This window comes from Eurosta solidaginis, chromosome 3, assembly GCF_040869045.1.
Source record: "Eurosta solidaginis isolate ZX-2024a chromosome 3, ASM4086904v1, whole genome shotgun sequence".
NCBI classification, from domain to species: Eukaryota; Metazoa; Arthropoda; class Insecta; order Diptera; family Tephritidae; genus Eurosta; species Eurosta solidaginis.
Genome location: NC_090321.1, coordinates 213,260,331 through 213,287,497, shown reverse-complemented (window position 1 = coordinate 213,287,497; position 27,167 = coordinate 213,260,331). Strand labels below are relative to the sequence as shown.

The window sequence follows — 27,167 nt, the reverse complement described above, 5'->3', positions numbered from 1 at the left end:
GCCTGCGGAGCTATTCCGATACGGCGGCGAGGAGTTGGTAAGGTGCATGCACCAGCTTCTTCGCAAAATATGAGCCGACGAGTGCATGCCAGATGATTGGGATCTAAGTGTTCTTTGCCCAGTCCACAAGAAGAGGGATGCTGCAAACTGCAACAGCTATCGCGGAATCAGCCTTCTTAATATCGCATATAAGGTTCTGTCAGGTGTATTGCGCGAAAGATTGAAGCCCACCGTGAATCGGGTGATTGGACCTTATCAGTGCGCCTGCACACCTGGCAAATCTACCATCGATCAGACTTTCACCATGCGCCAAATCTTGGAAAAACTTTCGAAAAAAAAAAATCGACACACATCACCTCCTTCGTCGATTTCAAAGCCGCCTTCGACAGCACGTAAAGGAGCTGACTATATACCGCTATGTCTGAATGTGGTTTCCCGCAAAACTTATACGGCTGTGCAAAATGACGTTGAGCAACACCATCAGCTCAGCCAGAATTGGGAAGGACCTCTCCGAGCCATTCGAAACTAAGCACGGTATCAGTCAGGATAACCCCTATCGTGTAATTTCGTTAACTTGATGCTGGAGAAGATTATACAAGCTGCAAAACTTAGTCGCTCTGGAACAATATTCTACAAAAGCGTGCAATAACTGGCGTATGCTCTCGACATTTTTATCATCGACCTGAACAACCGCGTCGTAAGTTCTGCTTACTAAAAACTGGAAAAAGAAGCGGTAAAGATGGGCTTGATGGTGAACGAGGACAAAACGAAATACCTGTTGGCATCGACCACAGAGTCAGCGCATATGTGCCTTTAAAATCCAGCCAAAAATCACTCTTGCTATTAAATGCTACTTCGGACTAGGCAGGCAATCGAGAACTCTCTCGTCAAACATAAATCATGCTCTACAATTCACTTATCGTACCCATCCTGCTATATGATCAGGACAACATCAGATGAGGAGGCGCTGGGAGTGTTCGAGAGAACAATTCTTCGAAAGATTTGCAGAGCTCTGCGCATTTGCAACGGTGAATACCGAAGAAAATTTAATGATGAGCTATACCAGCTCTAAGCAGATATCAACTTAGTCAAGCTAATTAAAACACAGCGGCTACGCTGGCTGCCGGTATCCGCCAATGGAAGCAGAGGAAGGGGGCGACCCCAACTCCATTGTAACGACCAGGTTTAAAACGATTTAATATAATTGACATTGTAACCTTTACAAATTTGATGTTGTGACCATTTCATACGGATATAGGTTCAATCTACTTTTTGGACATTTGAAGTGGTCATAAAGTCAATTGACTTTATGGCTGTTGGCCTTATTATCATATAGCATATTATCTCATCATTAATTTTGGGCTTTGAAACCGTATTTGAATCGAAATCCACTAAGCATCAGATATTCCTTTGTTGAAATTCAAAGAGAAACACGTTTCCCAAATGAAAGCTTCCTAGATGTGATGCTTAGTCCCAAATTGAACTTAATTCTTATTTATAACAACAAAAAAATAGAAAAGTGCTTATAAGTACAGGGTGAGGTTCTAAAAGGCTAGGCTACGCATGAAATGATTTTCTTTGACTACTTATTCGATCTTTAAAATGTCTAACTTACATTCAAACCTCTAATTACAGCTCATTTAATGAATTCGGAGAAAGCATAAAAGTGTTAAATACTACAACAAACTGAAAACAAAAGATACTAAGAACTAAGAAAGAAAATATTTCTTGACACAATGTCGCCTCAATCAAGAGTGAATCTCTATGAAAACTCATCGTTTAGTGACTGATATGCCACTTGAAGTCTTCACTACGTCAGAAGCTGGGAGCATCTACCAATGTTTGATAACTTGGATTTGTTTTAAAACGACGCCATGTGGTAATAAAAAATAAGATATTTAGTAGTTTAAAACAAACAACAAGAAAACAAAAAGAAGTCGAAAAATAATGAATCAGCTCTAATTTTATTACGCGTGCGATAAAAGCGTACCGATAAGCAGACATTAAAAGCAGAACTAACTACTTTGACGAAGTAGAGCGGAAAGAGAGAAGCGATTTTTGAAGGCTAAATAAGCCGAGATTGAATTACTTCAACGCTGGAAACGTTGCTGTCCAACAGCTGCAGCGACACATTGACGCAAGCAGCAGTGCAAAGGCGTGGACGTCGTGGCTCAAGCAGCGCCGCTATTGTTGGTACAGGTGCTGGTTTTAGTGGTGGTGGTGCTGTTGGCAATATTAGTCGCTGGGCGGAAATACCATTGGGCATTAATACGCGAAATATGCCGCATACAGGTAAATTTCGAATCATTTTAGTAACAAACACAAAGATATGTGTGCATATTAGGGTGGTCCAACAAAAAACGTTTCTTTTAGTTTTGTGAAAATGGTGCACCTCATAGTCCCGGCTTTCAGAATACCAACAATAGTGACAGTAAAATATCACCCTCTCTCAGCTGCCGTTTAGAAAACGCCCTATCTCAATTTTTTTTTTTTTTTTATAAACAGCTTAGCTAATATCAAAATATATATTGAATTTGAACTCATATAGAGTATTTTCGAAACAAAATCTGAAATTGGGCGATCTTGAAACGAATTCTGAGATAGGGCGTATTTGAAACACATTCTGAAATAGGACGTTATTCAAACGTTTTCTGAAATAGGACTTTTTTAAGACGGCAGCCGAGATACGGTGACATTTTACTCAACAGTCAATATAAGCCCAACAATTTACAGACATCCCGACAAGACACTGTCCAGACATAACAACTTCCTGACATAATGAAATCCCTGCTAGACAATATCCCAACAACTGCTAATTCCGACAACACACAGTCCAAGCAAATTTACTAAAATTTCGTTTTTACACATTATGCCAACGCAGAAAGGTCTCTTGCGCAGAAATACTGTGGATCGCTTGCCCTGTGTTGGTTGAGATAGTGCAGAAATGTCTAAAATAATAGCACAAGACCAATTATGTGCATCTTCTTGTATAAAGTCATGTGTCATTTCTCAATTTAGATGATATTTGGATTTGGTCGTGTTGGAAATACGAATTGTCGGGATTTGGTTCTTTTGGGACTGTCAATTGACGGGGTTTGATCGTGTCAGGATTATGAATTGTTGGAATTTGGTCGTGTCGGAATTATGTGTTTCGGGATTTAGTTTTTCAGAATTTTGTAAGTCGAAACTAATGAAAATATTGTTCAGGACATCAAAAAAGCTAGCCGGCAAAAATTTTAGCTCAGCGCGACTTCAGTCTTTTCATATAGATCGTATAGGGAATTAAAAAAATTTTATAAAAAGTGTATCAGAACTCAAATTTTTAGCACCCGAATATCTTGCTATACAAATTCTCATAGGAAGCTTAATGGTCTACGAAAAAGGTCTGCAAGGTTTGTGTACATATGTATTTATGCATATTGTAGTATTTCAAGTTCGAATTTCAACCTCAAATTGTATGACACTCTCTTTCTGCTCATATGGAAGCACTAAACTTGCAATTAAGCTCCTCTTAGCATCCATATATTAATACGCTAACAAAATTTCCATACAATCAATTGACAGGCTGTTTCGCATACTTAGCATACGTAAAATCATATAAAAGTTATATAAATCGATTCGTATTGATCTGCCGCAGTGCATAGGACTATTTTTGTTAACAAATATTACTCTATTTGTTTATAATTAATAGAAAAAGTTTTTTGTAAATTCGAAAATCTGTGCAACTATCGATATTGCCATCTTTAGGACGCATTATGTTCACAAACCCCCCCGAGTACATAGCTCCAAATTCTCAATTGTTCCGTTGCTTAAATGTTTCATCTCTACATATGTATATATTTGTACTGCTTCGCTCATTTTGTATTGAAATAAAATATTGTTTACCATTGTTTCCAATTACATATATTGGTTTGTACCAAAATCTGTAAAAAATTGTTCTAAAATAATTGTTAGCGCACAAAAAAACTTTAAAGAGAAGTAATAACTTAACCGGCCTACTTTTTTGGACAAATTTTACTTACACGTAAAAGCATAGGTCTTTATTTAACAGATTCTTTGTTTTTCATTTTAGGTGATTTAAAAAAAATAAATCAGAAATAATGAGTCAACTTTTGTTCAAACTCACAAAATTTATTTTTTTATAACAATTAATTGCAAATTTGACCCAAATGTTTTTTGCATTTCCAGATCTTATGCTCATTTTAGATATAGCACGTCTTATAGTGAACAAAAAATAAATAAATTTGCTACAAAGATATTACATTAAAATTTGGATATTGTCTTTTATTCTAATTTATTTTGATATTTCTTATTTTATTTTATTATATTATCTTTTATTTCAACTTAGTTTATTATTATTTAAATGCAACTTGATTGAATCGGAAAATTTCACGTTGTATATTAAACGAAAAAAACGACCCAAAAAAGTTTTCGATTTTAGCTCGAAATATTGCATAGGCAATATATTACCCACTATATTTATTATTAGGCTAACTTTGTTTGATTATATGCCCATTAATCGGATGCTTAGATCCCATAATCCAAATTTTTTTATGTCGCTTAAAATTATGAAATCAATTTTATTTTAGTAAATATGTTTGCGTGAATAATTTCAATGTTTTTGTTTCTTTTTCTTTTCATCCTAATTTATTCTGTTTTGTTATATCTTAGTATTATATTGTTCACAGACGATATTTTATGGTAGATATCGTCATATATATTCATCTCCATTTCATGAATTTGAATGTTTACAAATTTAATACAAATTAATTACGTACATAGATCTCAATGGGAATCCCAACATTAAATATCCGAATATTAGAATCTTCATATTTCCACAATGATAACATTAAAACCCGGAAAAAGGTCCAAGTGCACTTATTGCGTTTTTATATGGAACTGTTTATTCACATCACTTAATTTTTTCGCACTTTAAATACTTTTTTTTTTTTCTTTCTTTTAAATTTTTTTAGTAAACTCTGCCTTCTTTCTCATTACATAATTTTTTTATATTTTTATTTTTTATGAATGTATCCTCTATTCTATTCGAAATTTTCGTTTTGTGTCACACTTATGTACATACTACATATGTATTTATACAAAATTAAACTCGGTAAAGCGCCAATTGCATACCTAATGGGGGGCGTGAAATAGGCTAAATTCCTTAAGCACATTTCTTCGTTTTTAACAAAAAGTTCGTGTTTTTGAATTATGACACTATTGAAGTAAATGGGAGAGTAATATGGGAGATATAAGCATACTGGGGAACCGAGCACACAAAACTAGCTTCGGTAGCGCCCCAACGGGGACCTCCCGGGTGGTGTGGAAAAACCTATTTTTCAATTTAATGTCAAGTAATTTCACCTTAATTCTATGTCAATTTCTTTTGATTTTGCATATTTTTTATATTTTTGTTTAAGGAGCTCCATACCAAAAGGTTATAATTACATTTGAAAATTTTGTAGAAAATTTAAGAAAATACAATAAAAATTACAATGTCTTAATGAAAAATTTAAGTAAGTTAGACCAGTTTGCTATATTTCCGCTCACTGCTTAACTATTAACGCATTATTTCACTACCCCCAACACTGGATGCATACACTGAGTTGAAAAAAAATAAGAGTTGGTCGAATTTCGACCACAGGCGATACTAGTTAAAATAAAAGTCCAAAATATTAAAAGGCTGTGTTTTGGATGCGGCATATATGCTTTTTTATCTCTCAAAGGCGGCTTTAAAATCGACGAAGAGGTGATGGGTGGTAATTCTTATTTCGCGGGATTTTCCCAAGGTTTGGCGCTTGGTGAACATCTGATTTACGGTAGATTTACCAAGTCTGAAGCGACACTGATAAACTTCAATCAGCCTACTCACGACAGGTTTCAATCTTTCGGACAATACTCTCACAATTTCTCTCTTGAAAAACGAAAATCATGCTCTTCAAATCACTTATCGTGCCCGTCCTTCTATATGTTGCAGTAGCGTGGACCATGAAAATATCAGATAAGGCGGCTCTGAGAGTCTTAGAGAACAAAGTTCTTCGAAAGGTTTATGGACCTGTACCAAGCAGGTTTAACGACAAGCTGCAAGAGCTTCGTGCAGACACCAATATAGTCCAGCAAATGAAAACACAGCTGCTACGCTGGCTATGCCATGTTATGAATGAAAGATGACGCTGCGGATAAGAAAGTATTTTTATCGGAACCCGCCACTTCGCTGGAATGACCAGGTGGAAGTGATTTAAACTGCCTTAGTGTGACCAGCAGACGCCAGTTAACCTAGCAAAGAAGCGACTGGTGCGCTTATTTGGACGGCCATAACCTTTTAAACGGTTAAGCGCCAATTAAGTAAGTGAGTATTTTTGGATATCCTGACGAATATTTTCATTACACAAAGGTAGGTAGGTAGGTGAAATGGCTGCCACCCTGGTCGCCCAAGTAGCTATTTAAAGCCGTTTTGATGCCATGTAACTCGCTCAAAAACCTACGGAATGTTATGGTCAATTTATTACAACCAGCCAGAGTTGTTGATAAAATTAAGAATATTCGAGATTGCTATCACAGATAACCCTCTGAGATCTTCTAGAAACGGGGTTCCAAGGAACCTTAGCCGGGCTCTAGCTAGAGCCGGGCATTTACACTTAAAGTGTTCTACTGTCTCCCTGTCATTTGGATCTTTGCAGCTTCGGCAGTACTCGTTATACGGAATGCCCAACTTTTCCGCATGCGTACCTACTGCCCAATGACTGGTGCTGACTGCTATCAGTTTGCGTGTGTTATCCCTGGATTTGTTCAGAAGACTTCTCGTCCTCTTTCCATCATAGTTTGGCCAAATGGATTTTAATATCGCACAGGTGGTGATGTTATTCCACTTTGTTATTGCTTTCTTCAAGTAGAAGCTTTGCATATTCCCCTTGGCTACTGCTAAGGGTATGCCTACTTCGACATTGGTTATTTCCTCGTTCATCTACGATAAGCCCCTAGCTCGTCGGCCTTCTCGTTACCCTCTATCCCCCTATGACCCGGGACGCAGATAACGCGTAGTTCTAGATTGGTGGATAACTGAGATATGAGTCGCTTACAAGCCCACACTAATTTTGAGTTAATGTGTGGCGAGGAAATTGCTTTTATCGCTGCCTGGCTATACGACAGGATGCAAATTTGATCAGCTATATTCAAGCCCTTCACTGATTTGCAGGCTTGCCAAATAGCGAGGATTTCTGCTTAAAACACGCTGCAGTGTGATGGGAGTCTGAATGATGCAGACAAATCTAGGGACTCAGAGAACACTCAGGCCCCCAATCCCGATTCCACCTTGGAGCCTTCAGTGTAGGTTTGGATGTCGTCGGCCCTTATGCCCGGGTTTCTCTTCCACTCGTTCCTGCTTGGTATGACGGTATTACAACCGTACTCAAACTTCAGTTTGCGAGCAGTAATCTGTCTCGGTACTACATGTACCATCCGAAAGTTTCTTTAGGATACTACTATGCTTTTGCTGAGTATCCTTCCAACACCCAGACTCTCTGAGTCTCAGTGCGGTTTGTGACGATGTACAAAGTATATGCAAGTCGATCCGAAGCAGGTGCAAAATTGGGTCTAAAGCAGCTGTGGGGCAAGTGCGTCCGGCCCCTATGGCAACAACGCACGCAGTGCGCTGGACTTTTTGTAGGCTGGTAAGATTGTAGCTCTTACTTAGGGCTTCCCAACAGACTATGGAACCATAGGTAAGCACCGGTCGCACCACCGCCTCGTACATCCAAAGTACCATGCTTGGCTTGAGTCCCCATTTCTTACCAAACATTGATTTGCAGGCATAGAAGGCGATGCAGGCCTTCCGTACCCGCTCTACGATGCATACTTTTGAATTCCCTCCATTACAAAAAAAAAAAAAATAATAATTTTTGCGGCCTACCCTAATCTACATACAGAATTAGGCTAAGACCAATAATATTACGTGCGGCATAAAATAGTTTGTTCCTCTTATTTTTGTTTTTCTATCATCTTTTGATTTCAAAAACTAATTGATTGACCCAGTTCATTAATTTATTAAATTGTTAACAAATAAATTGGGAATTCAATTAAACCCATCCAACTCAAACTGCAATTATGTATTTTCAATTCCCCATGCAAAATCGTATTACAACAAATAATTGATTTTTTCGAAAACAAGTTCGTGTCTTAACTCTTTCATATGCTATGCATCGTTTTCGGCTATGAAAGAGTTAATGTGATAATTGGCAGTTGCTGCCCACTGACTTCGCTGCTGCACTTAAAGGGGGAACAAAATAAAAGAAATATACTTGAAAAACCAAACAACGTATTTGTTGTGCTATGTAGTTGTTCTTGTATGTAAGCAGTCCCACATCTAATTTTGCCATTGATTTGGAACGGAAATTTAAGACTGACATTGCATCCCAAATTTATTTAGTGATAGTAAAATTTGTTATCGTTTACAGTAACAAAATCTTTAATTTTATTCTAACTGTTCGTAAATCGTCTTGAATTACTTTGAATCACCAGTGAAGCTAAGCATTACAGAGAGTGGTTTACATATTAGAAGATAATTCGCTCTGAGCCTAATCAATTGATAGGCTGGAATGATCATTTGTTTTTTTGCAGACTTCTGAAATAAGTAAAGCTAGTCTGAGTGGAAGTGGCTATCCCGGAGGCGCACGGATGCTTGTATACGTGAGCCGTTTTAATACCATAAAAAAACACCATTAAACCTCCCTTTATAACCATTTAAATTACTTTATAAATACTACTAAGACTTTTTTCTTAGACGCGGGCACATCTCACTGCCCTCAAGTGGCCCAATGAAACCAGGTTTATCCTGTTCATGTGTCCACACCCCGTGGGACCGCCGTTAGGCATAACGTTAAGGGGAAAGGCGACTTAGTCGCTACAGCTTCGCACGCGCATTTATCTGCGCTCCCTATCAGTATGCATGCATCAAGCGCGTCATAACTGGAAAGGCCGTCTTGCTCACAGCAGTACAGCAATCTATTTTTCTAAATGTTGGGCAAATGGAAGGCTACTCAACAAAACTCTGTATACAGAAAGTCTTTCGCCGTGAAAACGAGGGCAATGAAACATAACTTGTTCTGCATTTTCCATTTCGGTGGGATAGTTAGGACAGAAAGGTTCCTCCTCTATCCTATGGGATGTTCCGGGATAAAACATGGATTGCGGCATCAGTCACCGTTCGATGCTATTCGTATAGCAGCAAAAGAGTAGGCTGCTAGTATATCGTTTTGGTGGGTAATTTTAGATCCGTGCCACACTGGTTGTATGATGAGTTGTCAATTTGTAATCGATATATTATAAACCTGCTATCTATAACTAGTATTGTAGATGTTAGTTATCGAAAAATAACCGACATACTATAAAAATTTGGCGATTGTTTAGCGAAAAACTATCGATGCGTTATCAAAAGGTGATCGATTTATCATCAAAATGTTATCGATTTTTCATTGATTTTAATCGATTTATTTTCAAAAAGCTATCGATATTTTACAAAAAGTAATAGAATTGTTATCAAAAAATGATCGATTTTTTATCGACCATATTTCGTCAATAACATACCGATAACTCATCGGTAACATTGTGCTTACGACTTGAACTCCCCCAAACCGTGAGCAAAGGTGTTTGTTTACACATCAAACATGTTTTGACGTTGCTGAAATGAAAGAAAAAATTTTAAAAGAAAGGCTTATTGAAATTTTTCGAAATTTACGAAATCGATAATTGCAAAAATAATTAAATCCATCCCCTCTCCCACCCTTAAACGTTGCTTTTCCAGCTTAGTAGTAGCTGCACACCCATCAGTTGGCAAGGTGCTAATTTAATATTTCTTTAATATCTGCGAATTTCGAAAACATTAATCGATACTTTTTTTTTGTGAATTTCAAAAACAAATGGGATACGCAAAACCTTAAAACCAACCCCTCGAAAATTTGCTTTCACGGTTATTAGTTTTATTGATGCTAAAAGGCATTCTTCTTGTCATGTTATTACGCCAACTGATGTTTATGAGTTTTGTTGTTGTTTCCCGTTGAATTTAAAAGCATTGTTCTTATTTTATTTTTTTTTGGTTGTACCTTTTATTTATTTATTTATTTTTTAAAGTTGTTGTTTTTAAGGAGCTAGCTCTGTTTTAGCAAGTCAATGTACCCCGAACAACAATAAAAATGTGATCATGCCGCGATCATCATAGATCGTACGCGTTCGCTGGTGAGTTGATGCAAGTAATAAAACTTTAGCTTCAGCGTAAAGTAAGGTGTGCGCATGCGCTGAGCTGCACATCCAATGGTCAATATACAATGAGCGTATGATGTCAGTCATTCACTTTAGCGCTATAAAATCGCGCGAACTTGTTTGGTTCAGTTAAACTAAACAGTGAGGGGCGAAAAAGTCAGTTTTGCGTGTTGCGTTTAGTTTTTCGATAATAAATGGGTATCTGTACATTTAACGAAATATACAGAAACAATATTACGATACTTGTACTCGAATGCGCTACATTCACTAACATTGGTAGAGCTTTGAAAAATTGCTCAAATGCATATTTTTATGACCTTACAAAACAAAATGAAAATAAACCAGCAGGTACTCATTTCTCATCTTCTTTCTGGACATATATCTTATTGGCGTTCTCCATAGCGTACATAAACCACAAATAGGAACTCAATATGCGCGCGCAAAAATTACGACAGGAAATATTTAAGTTACTTCACACCAAACTATCACACCCCGTTTGCACGCCATTAGCCGTGTTTTTTAACACGCGTATATCCGTTTACGCTTAAACTTTATATTGACTGCTAGTCGACAAACTATAAATACACCTCTGAAATTGCTGCGCATAAATTTTGTCCTACTAAATTTCAATACGCATTATACTCAGATGTAACTGAAATATGTGTCTTTGTTTCACCCTCTGCACTAATTCTATGTATTCTATGTGTGTCCACAATTCATCGCAACTGATTCAGCCATATGTTATACCCTATGGCCATCAGAGGGTTGCGTCTCCGTTTTACGATACACCCTGTTGCTGTAGCTAGTTGTTTAACCACAGCCGCTAGATGGGTCTCCTAAGCATTATCTAAGCGAAGATAGGCGTTTTTTAACACGCGTAAACGAAACGTATACGCGCGTGTTAAAAAACACGGCTATTAATAGCTTAAATAGTTGAGACCAACTACCTCAAATCTAAGCTGAAACTAGTTGCCATAAGAGGTCGAATATTCTTGTATCTATAACTTCACTTGCTAGATCCTTTTTAAAGTCGTCTGTTACTATACTGCCGTCCTAATAATGAATATATTTATATTTATATTTATTTATTTATTACGACTCTTAGAGCCTAGATCAACACCTAAAAGCATTATTGCATTAATTAACAATATGTACTATGTACGAAATTGAACTTAAATTAGTATTTGAATTTGAAACATGAATTTGAATTTGAAACATGTATTTGAATTTGAAACATGTAACACAAATTCATTCGAATTCTAATATTTATTTTATATTCATTGATTTCGCGTGAGCTTATAATCTTTTCTTAAATAAGTTATTATCACAATGCTTAATATTTTTAGGTAATTCGTTGAAGCATTTTAACCCTTTGTAAAAAAGACTATTTTTTTCAGATTCCGTTTTGTATTTAGGTAATTTCAAATCATTTCTCTGCCTCGTATTTCTGTCATGAATCTCGCAGTTAAATTTAATACTTGTTTTTAGATAATCAGGCAAATTTCCGGTTTTTATGTTGTATATAAACTTCATACTGTGGAAAAATATTTGCTGTTTTACGCTCATCCAATTCAAATTTTGTAGCACATCTTTAATGGGGGTATCAAAAAGTTTATCTAATATAAAGCGCATAGCTTTATTCTGTTTTTTTTTTGTAGTTTATCGATTTGCGAATCCTTCAAGATAAAGAAAATAGTAAAACAATATATGAAGTATGGCTCAATAATGGACCTATATACTTTTGCTTTATAATAACTACTTAAGTTTTTACAGGTTCTTTGAATGAAATATATTTTTTTAGCTATTTTACCAGTTATATAATCAACATGGCCATCAAATTTTAGTTTGCAGTCTATTTGAATGCCGAGATATTTAATCCTCTGCACTTTTTCAATTTTAGTATTATTTATTTTAATAGTTTCAAAATGAGCAGAATTCTTCCTAGTTATTACCATGTGTTTAATTTTTTCAATATTGATTTTTAGTATGTTATCACACATCCAAATATAGAGAGCATCTAAATCACTTTGTAGTTTTTCTCTTATTTCATGTTCATTACTACCATTTATGGAAATTAGTGCATCATCCGCAAATAGTTTTATGGTACTGAATTTCAATATAGACTTAATATCATTAATATAAATGTTAAATAAAATTGGGGCTAGCACAGAGCCTTGGGGTAAACCAAACTTAACGTCAACTTCGTCCGATAATGCTGAACCAATTATTGTTCATTGCTTACGATTTGTTAAGAAATTATCAAACCAATCTAATTCAATATCTTTAATACCAATGCTTGATAATTTTTCTAATAATATTTTCTGATCAATAGTTTCAAAGGCTCTTTTGAGATCAATGAAAACTGCAATGATCGACTTTTTGTTATTAAGTTCTTCTTTCTATTCAGCTATAATCATATTTAAAGCTGTTTCGCAAGAATGATTCTGTCGAAATCCTGACTGTTGTCGTATAGGTATCTTATTATTTTCTAGATATTGAACTAATTGATTTTTAACCACCAGCTCTAAAATTTTCTCATCACTGGCCAAAGTATTTATTGGTCTCAGCTCCTCTGCTTTAATAGTATTTGCAACTTTTTCTATTGTGACTATAGTCCAGGTTTTCCAAATGATTGGAAATATGCCACTGCTTAAACTTTCATTTATAATTTGAGCATAGAAAAAACCTAAATATTGTATTACATCTTTCACAACACCATCTGATAACAATTTTTTTCCACCTCCTTTGGCTTTAAACTTACTGACAATTTTTACGACGTCATCCGTGCTAACTTGGTCAAATTTAAAAACACAATTAGTTAGACTAGGTATATTGGCATCTCTATCAAATACTTCTATATTGCTATAAATCTCTTGAATGCTATCCACAAAATATTTATTTAAATTGTTGGCAATTTGCGATTCATTATCATATATTAATCCATTTATTACTATTTTCTTTATTGATGAAGTTTCCTTTCCCATACTTATTTCCGGTTTCAAATGTTTCCACATCTTTTTACTATCATGGCTATTGCTATTTATTTTATGTTCCATGTGTTTAATTTCTTTGTATTTTTGTTTTTATGTTTCTGTACTCATCCCATTCTCCTGAAAATTGCGCCAGTTTATACAGTTCAAATTTGTATTTATTCACATTGGCTAACTCATTGTCATACCATTTATTCATTAGTTTTAATTGAACAACTTTTTCATAAGTTAGATTTTGCATAACACTCAAAATATTGGTATTAATGATTGAAACTTTATTATCCAAACTTACTCTGTCAAAATTGCTAAAATCACATATGCGCAATTGATTTGTAAGTGATTCAATATTACAGTACTTCCATGACGTAATTTTTTATAGGGCTCCTCATTCTAAATTTAAGGTTTATTTTTACCTTAAATTGTATTGTTTCATGATCGGAAATTTGGTGATCATCTAACTTTTCACACACTATGTCTTTAGTATTCGAAAAAAGTAAATCAATTTTTGTTTTGGATACATCGGTTATACGAGTATCAAAATCAATTGTTTGATACATACAGAATGATTTAAAAAGTTCAACTAATTGTATGCTATATGTTGACATATTATTTAAATTAATATTAAAATCGCCTACGAGAATGTTATTTATAGACAGCTCACTAGTACTTCCTAAGACGGTACGTAAGTAGTTTATGAAATTAGCATCGTTTGTGCTCGATGAGTGATAAACCACACCGATTTGCCATTTTGGGTTAAAATGCTTCAATTTAATAAAAATACACCACATATTTTTAACTATTGCTTTATTATAGTTAATGCTATATTCGATGGAATCATGCACATACACCAGAACACCACCAGTATGCCTACTATGTGAAACACATCTGAATAGGTTATAAATTTGTATGCTCAACTCCTGATTCGTTATTAAATTTGTGGTACAAGTTTCAGCACACAGTATTACAGCTGGATTTTTAATTTCAATCAGTCTTTCTAATTCTGCTTTGTTCCCTAAAATACTATTTATATTGAGATACAGACAAATTAGATTGCTCCTATTTGATTGCTAATAGGGTTATACAGCGAAAGAAACGTAAAAACAACGTTGACAAAAGTCCACATACAGTAGACAAATAACTTGTTTCCTCCTCTGGAAACAACACTTCGACTCCATCAAAACTAATGCCACGAAATTTATCATGATATGCAAACGTCTAGCAAATCATGGGGCTGTAGCCCACATGTACTAAGATGGATGTATACCATGATAGTAAAACCTATGATAAGATATGGCTCGATAGCCTGGGCATCGAGAACAACTCGGGAAACGACGAGACAAGCACTGTCAAAACTTCAGCGACTGGCATGTGTGTGCATCACGGGAGCTATGCGCACATGTCCTACAACAGCGCTGGTAACTATACTCGATATAACCCCGCTGCTTATATCGATAGAGCACTCAGCCAAGTGAACCCTCCTGAATATCGCCAAGGAGGGCTCGGGCAAAGGTAAAATAATATCATCACGAAGCATGGAGGAATTGAGGGAGAAAATCCCAATCTCTTAACTCCCGAGGGATGATATCTTCAGGCAGATAGTTTTTGAGAAAAGGTACAACGAACTACTGTTGGCCACGGGGAAGGTGAGGGTAATTAGCAGGCGCATAGACTGGCCAGAGAAGCAGCAACGACACGACCCATTCGTCCTGGGCCGTTCCTGCCAGTAGGCCCGCAGGAAATTAGGGGGCATTTATAAGTAGAACAGAGGGAAAAGAGGGAAGATCACTGGCGAAATATGCCAGGCCTGTGGCAATCTTAGTTACTGTTAGGGGGTTACAGGACAACTCGATATAGGTCATTAATCGGTTATTGAAAGATAACCTAAGAATCCTAACAGCTATTCTTACAGTACACTGCAGACTGAACAGCCACATGCAGAAGCTGAGCATACTATCGAACAACACATACCGCTTTTGTGATCGATCAGCGGAGACGGTGGATCATATGCCCCTTGAGTGTGACGCAATCTCAAGACGCAGGGCTAAGTTTATGGGCTCACAATGCCCAGGGTATTCTCATATTAAATCCCCCAAGCCAGGTGAACTGCTAGGGTTCATCAGGAATGTCGCCTTAGATGAGGTGCTGTGAAGAAGCTGAGGGCACAATAGACCAATGGTCGCAGTTCGAGCCTCAATTAATTATCTATCTCTATCAAACTTGTGTTAGGCACGGTTTTTCAGAAGCAAGTTAAGCTAAGCTTAAAGTAAGTTTGCTTAAACTCTAGTAAAATTTAAATTCCAGACCAGTTTTTCAGTCACAGTTTAAGCCCGCCTTTTGGGTAGGCATATTTTTAAGGAAACATTGGTTTTTTATAATCTAGATAATTTTTAAACAGCTGGATTTTGTTTAACCAACAAATATGGCAAAAATATTTCTCTAGCCTTATTGAAATATATATCTAGTTTTGGAGTTAATAACCAAAATCATTCTCTAATTATTCTTAAACCTGTTATTTCTCAAGTTGATATCCAACATCATTATCCAATCACTATTCAACCTTTGAAATTTTTTTTAAATTTATAGTTCTCGTCATTCTGAAATTATTCTCCAAATTTTGAGATATTTTGAGAAATGTACAGTTCTCAAATGAAGATTCAACACATTTCTCCAATTAATATCATACATTAGATAATGAGTTGAGGTGGAGTTGAAAAAAAGCTCCTCCAAGGCGACGCCACTAAAGCCAACAGATGTTTTTTGTGAGAAATAAGTACCTAGTTGGTGGAAATAATAAAGCGTTATAAATTAGAGTTAATGATTTCTTCTCGAACAAAAGCAAGAATTTCGAGACACGAGAAATCGAGAACTCGACTTCTCATGAGGTTTTCGAATTACTCGGAAGTTTCGCGAGCTTCTCGACATTCAAGTCAGTAATACAGCATTAGTTTTATTCCATCTATTCCTGTATTTTTATACTCAGCTGAGCAGAGCACACAGAGTATACTAAATTTGTTCACATAACGGTACCACGTAAAGGCATAAACTAAATGATCTGGGCGAAAAAAATAAATTCATTTAGCCATGTCCGTCCGCCGTCCGTCCGTCCGTTTGTAAATCCGTATGTAATTGTTGAATAAATTTTGAGTTATCTTACTGATACTTGGTATGTAAGTTCCTGGGCTCTCATCTCAGATCGCTATTTAAAATGAATGAAATCGGACTGTAACCACGCCCACTTTTTAGATATCGAAAATTTCGTAAAACCGAAAAAGTGCGATAATTCATTACCAAAGACGGATAAAGCGATGAAACTTGGTAGGCGGGTTGACCTTATGACGCAGAATAGAAAATTAGTAAAATTTTCGACAATGGGCGTGACACCGCCCACTTTTAAAAGAAGGTAATTTAAAAATTTTGCAAGCTGTAATTTGGAAGCTGAGTATGTAATGTTCGGTTACACCCGCACTTCGCCTTCCTTACTTGTTATCTGTGCAGCTTGTGCTGCTGAAGAAGTCGTGAGCTCTATACAAAATTGCCAGTGCATCGATAAAATTGAATGTCGAGAATCTCGCGAGAAGCCGAGACTTGCGAGACATTTTTTGTTTTATAAAAAATTGTCTTTTTTTCTGAGGATGTTATGTTTCTCAAGTTGATCCACTGTTTCGAAACAACTCTTAAAATTTTGAAAGTATGCTAGTTTTCAACATGACCTCTAATGGTATTTAAGCCCTAAAATTTGTTGGCCATATTCGACGCCATTGCGAACGAACGTAAATAACTATTAAGTTAAATAGAGCTTAACCCTTTCGGCTCTGCCGCTTGGCGCTTAAGCTCAGCGTAAACTTTAGTTAAAGTAGCATGGAAAACGGCGGAATAAGTTAAAGCTTAGTTTGACTGACAAACTAAGTTGAAATTGTACTAAAAAAGGGTCTATTAGTGTGACCGATTTGAAAATTCGTTGTATTTACAGGGTGTCAAAGTAATTTCTCCAAAATTATTGAAATTGCCTAAAAGTGAATGTTCAACCCCGTGGATAACACTTTCAACTTTCTTTCCTCCGTATATTGCAAACAATTTTTGATTAATTTATGCCTAACAATTTGTAAGGATAGGTGCTTCATTACAAAATTAACAAGGTGTGCCAAAATGCATCTACTGAAACAAAAATCATTCATATAGCCAATATTATTTTAGTACTTAAAGACATTACGCAATAAAACCAGACAGGTAAATACAGTAGTACAACAACAAAAGTTTGAAGACCCTCATAATACGATCATGAATTTTAAAATAGTAGGGAGGGAAAATTTTAGTACTATTTTGCTATTTTATTACTACTTAAAAAGCCAAACTCAATATTCATATATGTAAACGAGGACACGAAAGAGAAAATAACAGAAAACAAAAAATATGGGAGAAAAAGTTAGAGAAAGTTGGAGGGAAGTCAGAAAAGTGAAAAGAACAAGAGAAAGAAGGAGCGAGAGTAAAAGTAAGAATAGGGGTAATTGTTTGGGGCAAATTAGTAGAAAGAGGTTAACAGGGAGATTAAGAATAAGTATAAGATTAAGAGTAATAGTGAGAGTTAGACTTCGATAAGAGCGGGAAGAGTAAGAAAAAAGCGGGAAGATTTACAGAAGAATTAAGGAGGTTGCGTAAATTGAATGAGCCGATTAAGGTAAACTAGAAAATTCCAAAGTTCCTTCTTTTGCCATTAGGTAAATCTATAAGCTCTGATTTGTTGAGGAATCGACTTTTTGCTCATTTGAGCCTGCATCAACCGTAAATCCCGAATTTGCGTATTACAAGCCTCCCAGATACTCATCCGTAACTAGATGATATTGTTACAGATTATCAATCATCTCATTGACGTCAGCATTATGTTTCGAAATTCCTCAGTTATTGATCGTAAGATCCAGCCATTCAGTTCCGTTGACTTAAGCTTTTCCATTCCCTCTCAGGAAAAGGCAATAAGCTATTCCACAAAATGAAATATAGTCCACAGGCGTTATTTTCCTGCACGTTACTTCATAATTCAGGCATTAATGTACTATTTTTTTATGATGCTAAAAAATGCAATGCTGCAAATAACTCAAGAAGCAACATTTAAATTTATGAAGACGAATATTGTCAAACGCAAACACATTTTATAATATTGACTTCACCTATCGCGGTTATTGCATCATGAATAATGATATCGTTAGCTTAATGTGAAAATGTGCTAAGTCACTTTTTTTGAAAAATTGTATTTTAATGCAGTTTTAAAACTGAATTCAAAATACATCGATCACAAGAAAAAAATTATTTAAATTTTAAATTTTTACGTGCTATTTGCAATGATGTGTAAATGTGCTAAGTCGTCAGCTGTTAAAGACAAGTAAAGAAGGTTAAGTTCGGGTGGAACCGAACATTACATACTCAGTTGAGAGCTATGGTGACAATATAAGGGAAAATAACCATGTAGGAAAATGAACCGAGGGAAACCCTGGAATGTGTTCGTGTGACATGGGTTTCAAATGGAAGGTATTAAAGAGTATTTAAAAAGGGAATGGGCCATATTTCTATAGGTGGACGCCATTTAGGGATATCGCCATAAAGGTGGATAAGGGTTGACTCTAGAATTTGTTTGCACGATATGGATATCAAATGAAAGGCGTTAATGAGTATTTTAAAAGGGAGTAATCCTTAGTTCCATAGGTGGTCGCCTTTTCGAGATATCGCCATAAAGGTGGACCAGTGGTGACTCTAGAATGCATTTGTACAATATGGGTATCAAATGAAAGGTGTTAATGAGTATTTTTAAAAGGGAGTGGGTCTTCGTTCTATAGGTGGTCGCTTTTTCGAGATGTCGCCATAAAGGTGGACCAGGGGTGACTCTGGAATGTGTTTGTACGATATTGGTATCAAATTAAAGGTACTAATGAGAGTTTTAAAAGGGAGTGGTGGTAATTGTATATGTGAAGGCGTTTTCCAGATATCGACCAAAATGTGGACCAGGGTGACCCAGAACATCATCTGTTGGATACCGCTAATTTATTTATATATGTAATACCTGCCAAGATTTCAAGGGTTTTTTATTTCGCACTGCAGAACTTTTATCATTTTCTTCTACTTAATATGGTAGGTGTCACAACCATTTTACAAAGTTTTTCCTAAAGTTATAGTTCGCGTCAATAAACCAATCCAATTACCATGTTTCATCCCTTTTTTCGTATTTGGTATAAAATTATGGCATTTTTTCATTTTTCGTAATTTTCGATATCGAAAAAGTGGGCGTGGTGATAGTCGGATTTCGTTCATTTTTTATGCCAAGATAAAGTGAGTTCAGATAAGTACGTGAACTAAGTTCAGTAAAGATATGTCGATTTTTGCTCGAGTTATCGTATTAAGGGCCATGCGGAAGGACAGACGGACGACTGTGTATAAAAACTGGGCGTAACTTCAACCGATTTCGCCCATTTTCACAGAAAACAGTTAACGTCTATAATCTATGCCCCTATAAAATTTCAAAAGGATTGGTAAATTTTTGTTCGAATTATGGCTTAAAAGTATCCTAGACACCATATCATTACTGGTGTTGAATGCTGATATAAAAATAAAAAAAAAAAAAAATAAATGTAAGGCGCGATAACCTCCGAAGAGATCTAAGGCCGAGCTTCACTTCCAATTTGCGTCGTGCTCCTCTTGATTTTTCCCTACAAATTGGCCGGACGGGACCTACACCTTTTATGCCGACTCCGAACGGCATCTGCAAGGCAGAGGAGTTTTCACTGAGAGCTTTTCATGGCAGAAATACAATCGGAGCGCTTGCCAGACACTGCCGAGGGGCGACCCCGCTTAGAAAAATTTTCTTCTAATTGAAAAATCTTATTTCTAAAATTTTGATGTTGCTTTGCCCGGGAGTTGAACCCAGGGCATACGGTGTGATAGGCGGAGCACGCTACCATCACACCACGGTGGCCGCCATGTTGATATAATTTACTTATTAAATTATATGATATGATTTACTTATATACTGTAAAAATATTAAATTTTTTTTTTAAATTTTACTTTAAAAACATTTTTTTTAAGTGGGCGTGGTCCTTCTCCGATTTTGCAAATTTTTATTAAGCGTACATATAGTAATAGGAGTAACGTTCCTGCCAAATTTAATCATGATATCTTCAACGACTGCCAAATTCCAGCTTGGAAAAATTTTAAATTACCTTCTTTTAAAAGTGGGCAGTGCCACGCCCATTGTCCAAAATTTTACTAATTTTCTATTCTGCGTCATAAGGTCAATCCATCTATCAAGTTTCATCGCTTTATCTGTCTTTTGTAATGAATTATCGCACTTTTTTCGGTTTTTCGAAATTTTCGATATCGAAAAAGTGGGCGTGGTTATAGTCCGATATCGTTCATTTTAAATAGCAATCTGAGATGAGTACTCAGGGGGATTCAAGGGGTTGTGTAGCGCAATATATAGCTTCTCCAACCCAATTGTCAACGTCACCTTCGAGCGGCGTATCCCGTTTCACTAACAGACGAAGCTCTGGCGACCCCAAGCTCCTCATGGAACTTGGGGGTGGGGAGGGAGGGATGGCCTGAAGGTTTAATGTGGCCATATAAATCGTTCCCGAGATGGTCGAGCTAGTACCTTGATAGTGCTTTGTTACCGGAGCGTATCGGATCTGTATCCGACAAAGGATCATCACATCGATAACACTCCCCAAAGCCTTCGGGGAGTAACCTGCTCAACTGAGTATAAAAAATGTGTTAAGTCAACCTGTCAATAATATTAATCTGAACTACTAGTCATTTCTTTGTGCGCGCATTTTATTTATTTATTTAATTCATTCGGTCTAAAAGTACATGCTTTGTTGTTGCTAAAACCACTCCCCGAAGGCCGTTTGCCGGATATAGATCCGGTACGTTCCGGTAACAAAGCACTGTTAAGGTGCTTCTAGCTCGACCATATCGGGAACGATTTATATGACCACATTACACGTCCTAGGCCATCCCGCCCTCCCCACCCCCTAGTTCCATGAGGAACTTGGGGTCGACAGAGCCTCGGCTGTGAATGAAACAGGATTCGCCACGGTTAGGTGAGTTGACAATTGGGTTGGAAAAGCTATATATTGTGCTGGCAACCCATTGAAATTGGATTTACCCAATTGATACATGCCTTTGGTGTATGATAAATGCTTTGCGCTGACTATAATCTACTTCAATTCTTACATACCGATAACTACATGCTTTCTTACAGACTATTTAAAAATAGAAAACAGTTCAAGCTTAAACTTATATAAGCTGTTATTAAAATTAATAACACTACTTAATCGATTTGCTAGATGTATAGTCCTAGTTATAGGTTCATTCATAGCATAATTCGTTTTATGAGTTATTTCGATAAATAATCTATTATGCCGAAGATCACGCAGTGGAATATATGGAATGAACAAAATAGATAAATCAGAGCAATTTATGCTCAAGTTTATTACATTATAGGCAAGCATGATTGAGATAAAAGTTCCTCTGTCATGCAAAGCCTGAAGACCAAGCAATTTGTTGCTGCTTGTATATGATGGGAGGCCGTCTGGCCAATGAAGCATACGTAAACAATTTTGTAAACAATTTTGGAACTTGCACAGAAAGGATTCTATATTATTGAGCAATATTCAAGACCACTTCTGACCAAGGATATATAAAGTGCCTTCAACGTCATAGGGTCCTTAAAATCACTGGTGTTACGTCTACAGAACCCAACCATTGCAACAAATTTTGAAATAACGAAATCAATATGACTAGAAAAAAGAGTTTGGAGTCAAAATTTAAAACCAAGGCTTTACTCTCTTGACAACGATTAAGAGATTTAGCATTTAGTTTGTAGATAAAGTATGTGGCTGTTGTCTTTATGGAATAAGACACAACACAGCATTTGTTTAAATTTAAAAATAAGTTATTGTCTGCGCACCATCCGGCAAAAGTGTCCAGATCAAAACCGTAAGAAATAAAATAAATAAATAAATGTAAGGCGCGATAACCTTCGAAGAGACTTTAGGCCGAGCTACTCTTCCAATTTACGTCGTGCTCCTTTTTTTAAATTTTTCCTACAAATTGGCGGGACGGGACCTATTTGTTTTATGCCGACTCCGAACGGCGTCTGGGAGGCAGATGGGTTTTCACTGAGAGCTTTTCATGTCAGAAATACACTCGGAGTGCTTGCAAAACCCTGCCGAGGGGCGTCCCCGCTTAGAAAAATTGTCTTCTAATTGAAAAACCTTATGTCTAAAATTTTGATGTTGCTTTGCCCGGGGTGTCAACCCAGGGCATTCGGTGTGGTAGGCGGAGTACGCTACCACACACCACGGTGGTCGCCAATAGTTAGAAACAGTTTTACAAATAAATAGTATTTTTGTAAAACATATATAATTTTACTGTTTTATTTCAATCATTAAAGGTGGGGAGTGATGGGAGAACATATTGAGTAAAAAGTGCTAGGTCGGGAGAAAAAATTTGTTTTGAGTGCGGAAATTGTTCTAAGTCAAAAAATAGCTGCTCGGTTGGCATACAAGGTTTATTTATTTAACTTTTTCAAAGCTTCTACACTGAAAAGTATTGCAACTAAGGTATCCTCATTCACAGTTTTGAAAAAAAAGTTTATTTCAAAAATTATTCAGTTTTTTGTCTCCTGTAAAATTTGTAAAAAGTGACTTAGCACATTTTCACATTAAGCAAACGATATGAATGTCAGAATATATTAAATAGCAAAATTAAATCACAGGGACATTAACTCCTTCTAACGCCTGTTTTGCTAATAATTAATATTTTTTTGCACATAATATGCGTAGCCATTCATAAATAGTACGAAGTTAATCCCAAACAAGCAAAAACGGGACTGTCTTTGGCTGTGCCGAAGACTTCATACCCTTCATGAATGGGGCTGAACAATAATCTTATCCCGCTCGTAATCTCCGAATAATCGGATGTATAAGATAAGAAATATATAGTGAACAGATCTACATACCTTAACGATTTTTAAGATAAATATAAAATAAAAAACAGGTAGGTACTTTGTGTGAGGATGCAAAGCTTCACGTTTTTTGTGGTCTGCATGTAAAAACTATGACTACGAATCACGTCTTTCAAAAATATATGACGTCAACGTAACCATTTGAAGAAATTTGATGAATTTTGAAGCTTCTAGCCGTAAAAAGGGGGCAAAAATGACAGTTTATATGAAGTATATAATATATATACCACCGATCTCAATGATTTTTTCAAACGTCAATATATGATATATACGTAAGCATTCGTTGAAATTTGAAGCCTCTAGCTCTTAAAATAGGGCAGTAATTACGAAAAGTTCCTTATCTGAACAATCGGTTGTGGGGGATATATACCATATATACGACCGATCTCATCAATTTTTTCAGGCAACAATGCGTGCAATATACGAAAATATATGGTGAAGTTTGAAGTTTCAATCTGTTAAATTGGGTAAGATATTACAAAAATCCTCTTTTTCTGAAAAATCGGTTGTATGGAGGATATATGCTATAGTGGTCCGATCCGGTCGGTTCCGACAAATGTCTAATCAGACACCCAAATACACCCGTTCACCAAATTTTATCAAGATATCTCAAAAATTGAGGAACTAGTTTGCATACAAACAGACAGACGGACAGACGGACAGACGGACAAGGCAAAATCAACTCAGCTCTTCAACCTGATTATTTCGGTATACTTAATGGTGGGTCTATCTATTTTCCTTTAAGGACTTACAATTTTCGGTTTCGTGACGAAATTAATATACCATTTCATTTTCATGAAAGGTATAAATATATCAGCTTAATTCATTCAGGTCCGCCATTTGTTGTACTCACAAAATTTTCCATTATTGAACAAAGGAGTTAAATACGGCAGCAATGAATTATTAATACCACCTCGTTAAGTTATGATTGTAGACAAGGAACTTCGCTATTAACCCTAATTAACATGTCTGGCTATTTTGTCAACTACGACTTGTAGCTTAATAACGTAATGCTACCGTTGCTGCCTAACAATAGAAATGTCAGATTTTTATCATAACACATTTGAAATTATAAATATATTAACATATTTTGTTTTTATTTAGTACAATCGAATTTATTATAATGCTATAACGATGTCTAAGTTGTATCTGCGGTCAACTGATTTACAAAATAACAGTGAAAAATTGGTTTACACATTTAACATTGAAGGAAAAATATTAGTTTCATAGCAACATAATTATTGACTTTATCGCTAAAAATAATCGACAGCAACAGCTTTTAACAAATTAATGGATATTTAGATAACATATTTCTCAGTTGTTTATAATTCAGAGAATAATTTTTGAAATTTTTTTTTTTCGTATACTTATATGATGTCCACGCGACGCTTTTCACAACTAAGTCGAAACTGGCCGAACTATGTAAAATTCCATATAAATTGTGGAAGTGAATCATCTGGTTCAAAGATTATTCGCTCTAAGTTATGCAGTGAATTTGGTCAAAATTTACAATTCTTTGAATTCTATTGAAAATAGAAAAATGAGATATACAAATAATGTGGTGATGTTTTTACGTAATAATGAGGGGACATTTTTTACACTTTTTTTACTATTTTATACACGAACAAATTTTGATGTCAAAGCCGCACTCTGTGGTTGTTATATTTAAAAAACTATTCTAAAAATATAATTTAAATTATAATTCACCTTTTTCGTTCAGATTCAGAAAATTACAATTCATATTCAGAATTTCCACTTCATATTCAGAAAGTTGCAATTCATATTCAGAATTCCATTTCATATTGGCAAAGTTGAAATTGATGTTCAGAAAGTGACTTACTTACTTAATTGGCGCTTAACCGTCTAAACGGTTATGGCCGTCCAACAAGGCGCGCCAGTCGCTCCTTCGCTCAGCCAACCGGCGCCAATTGGTGACACCAAGGGAGTTTTTATCGTTTTCCACCTGGTCCTTCTAACGAAGTGGGGGCCGCCCTCTACCTCCGCTTTCATAGGCGGGTTCCGATAGAAACACTTTCTTGGCCGGAGCATCATCTTTCATTCGCATAACATGGCCTAGCCAGCGTTGCCGCTGCGTTTTAATTCGCTGGACTATGTTGATATCTGCGTACAGCTCGTACAGCTCATCATTAAATCTTCTTCGGTACTCGCCATCTCCAACGCGTAGAAATCCATAAATCTTTCGAAGAACTATTCTCTCGAACACCCCCAAAGCCGCTTGATCTGATGTTGTCATGGTCAATGCTTCTGCCCCATATAGTAGGACGGGTACGATAAATGCTTTGAAGAGTATGATTTTCGTTCGCCGAGAGAGGACTTTACTTTTCAATTGCCTACCTAGTCCAAAGTAACATTTATTGGCAAGATTGATTCTTCGCTGGATTTCAGTGCTGATGTTGTTACTGGTGTTGATGCTGGTTCCCAGATAAACCAAGTCTTTGACTATTTCGAAATTATGGCTCCCAACAGTAGCGTGGTTGCCAAGGCGCGTATGCGCTGATTCTTTGCTCGATGACAGCAGGTACTTCATTTTATCCTCATTCACCATCAAACCCATCTTTACCGCTTTCAGAAAGTTACAATTGATATTAATACAGTTACATATTATACCTATTCAATTAACATTAAGAAAATTACATTGATTATTCAGAAAATTACAATTGGTATTCAGAAAATTTCACTGTAAAATTTTATATTTTATGTTGCATACATACCGCCTAAAACAAGAAAGTTGCTCTTAACAAGTATTCCAATGGACCACGTAGCAAATTTGGTGCTTCTGGGACCATATTCTGTAAGGATGAACCCAGTACAGACAATGTAATCCAAAATAAAGTCCATTATCTCTATCCATATCCTTCTTTCTTTGTTTTTATCCCTCTTTCTCCTTCACTTTCCTACTCTTACTCCAGCAAAAACGGCGAAATTAGTAGAATTACTTTAACTGCTTCCAACGGTATTCCACGATGTCCTTCAAGATTGTAAAGAACCTACATGCTATGCAATCTAAGTACTCAATGTATAACAGTCCATTGAATGTAAGATACTTTAAAATTTATCTGAATATCAATTGAAAGTTTCTGAATATCAATTCAAAATTTCTGAATATGAACTGCACTTTTCTGAATATTAATTTACATTTTCTGATTATTAATTGTAAGTTTCTGAACTTGAATTGTAACTTTCTTAATATCAGTTGCAACTTGCTGAATATCAATTGCATCTTTCTGAATATGAGTTGTAATATTCTGAATATAAAATGGAAGTTCTGAATATCAACTGGAGTTTTCTGAATATCAATTTTAGTTTTCTAAATATGAATTGTAACTTTCTGAATTCTAAATTAAAATTAAATTCTGAATATGAATGGAAATTTTCAGAATATCAATTGTGATTTTTTGAGTATGAATTAAAACTTTAAGAATATAAAATGGATTTTCTGAATATGAATTTTAAGTTACTGAACATGAAATGGAAATTCTGAATATTCATTTTATTTTTCTGAATACGAATTGTAACTTTCCAAATATAAACTGAAAAAGATCTCTTTCACCCGTTTGTGGTCGAGTATATTAAGAAAGCTCTAGACCTGATATTATCATATGGTTTCCGCGGAGAGGCGAGTGAGAGCCTGGAGCTGCTGGTACGCGAGCGTACCGGATTAAAGCAAAATATGTATCCGACTTTTACTATCTGAAAGTTTTGAAAATTTTCTACTATTTAAATATTATTAAATTTTTATTTATTTACAGGACAAGCTGGCGTCAATCAATTGGGCGGCGTTTTTGTCAATGGTCGGCCGCTACCCGACTGTGTTCGCCGGCGCATTGTGGAGTTGGCGCTGTGTGGTGTGCGACCGTGTGATATATCGCGACAGTTGCTGGTCTCGCATGGTA

The 27,167-nt window shown here is 35.9% G+C and overlaps 1 protein-coding gene across 1 annotated transcript in view; it reads left to right on the top strand.

The window, feature by feature from the left end:
• Poxn (Pox neuro) overlaps positions 1 to 27,167 on the top strand; it is an 83,796-nt gene that overhangs the window by 33,924 nt on the left and 22,705 nt on the right. The window contains exons 2-3 of the mRNA XM_067777999.1: positions 1,636 to 2,292; positions 27,024 to 27,164. Coding sequence (XP_067634100.1) covers positions 2,280 to 2,292; positions 27,024 to 27,164 — 154 coding nt within the window. The 5' untranslated portion in view covers positions 1,636 to 2,279. The remainder of the gene's footprint in view (positions 1 to 1,635; positions 2,293 to 27,023; positions 27,165 to 27,167) is intronic.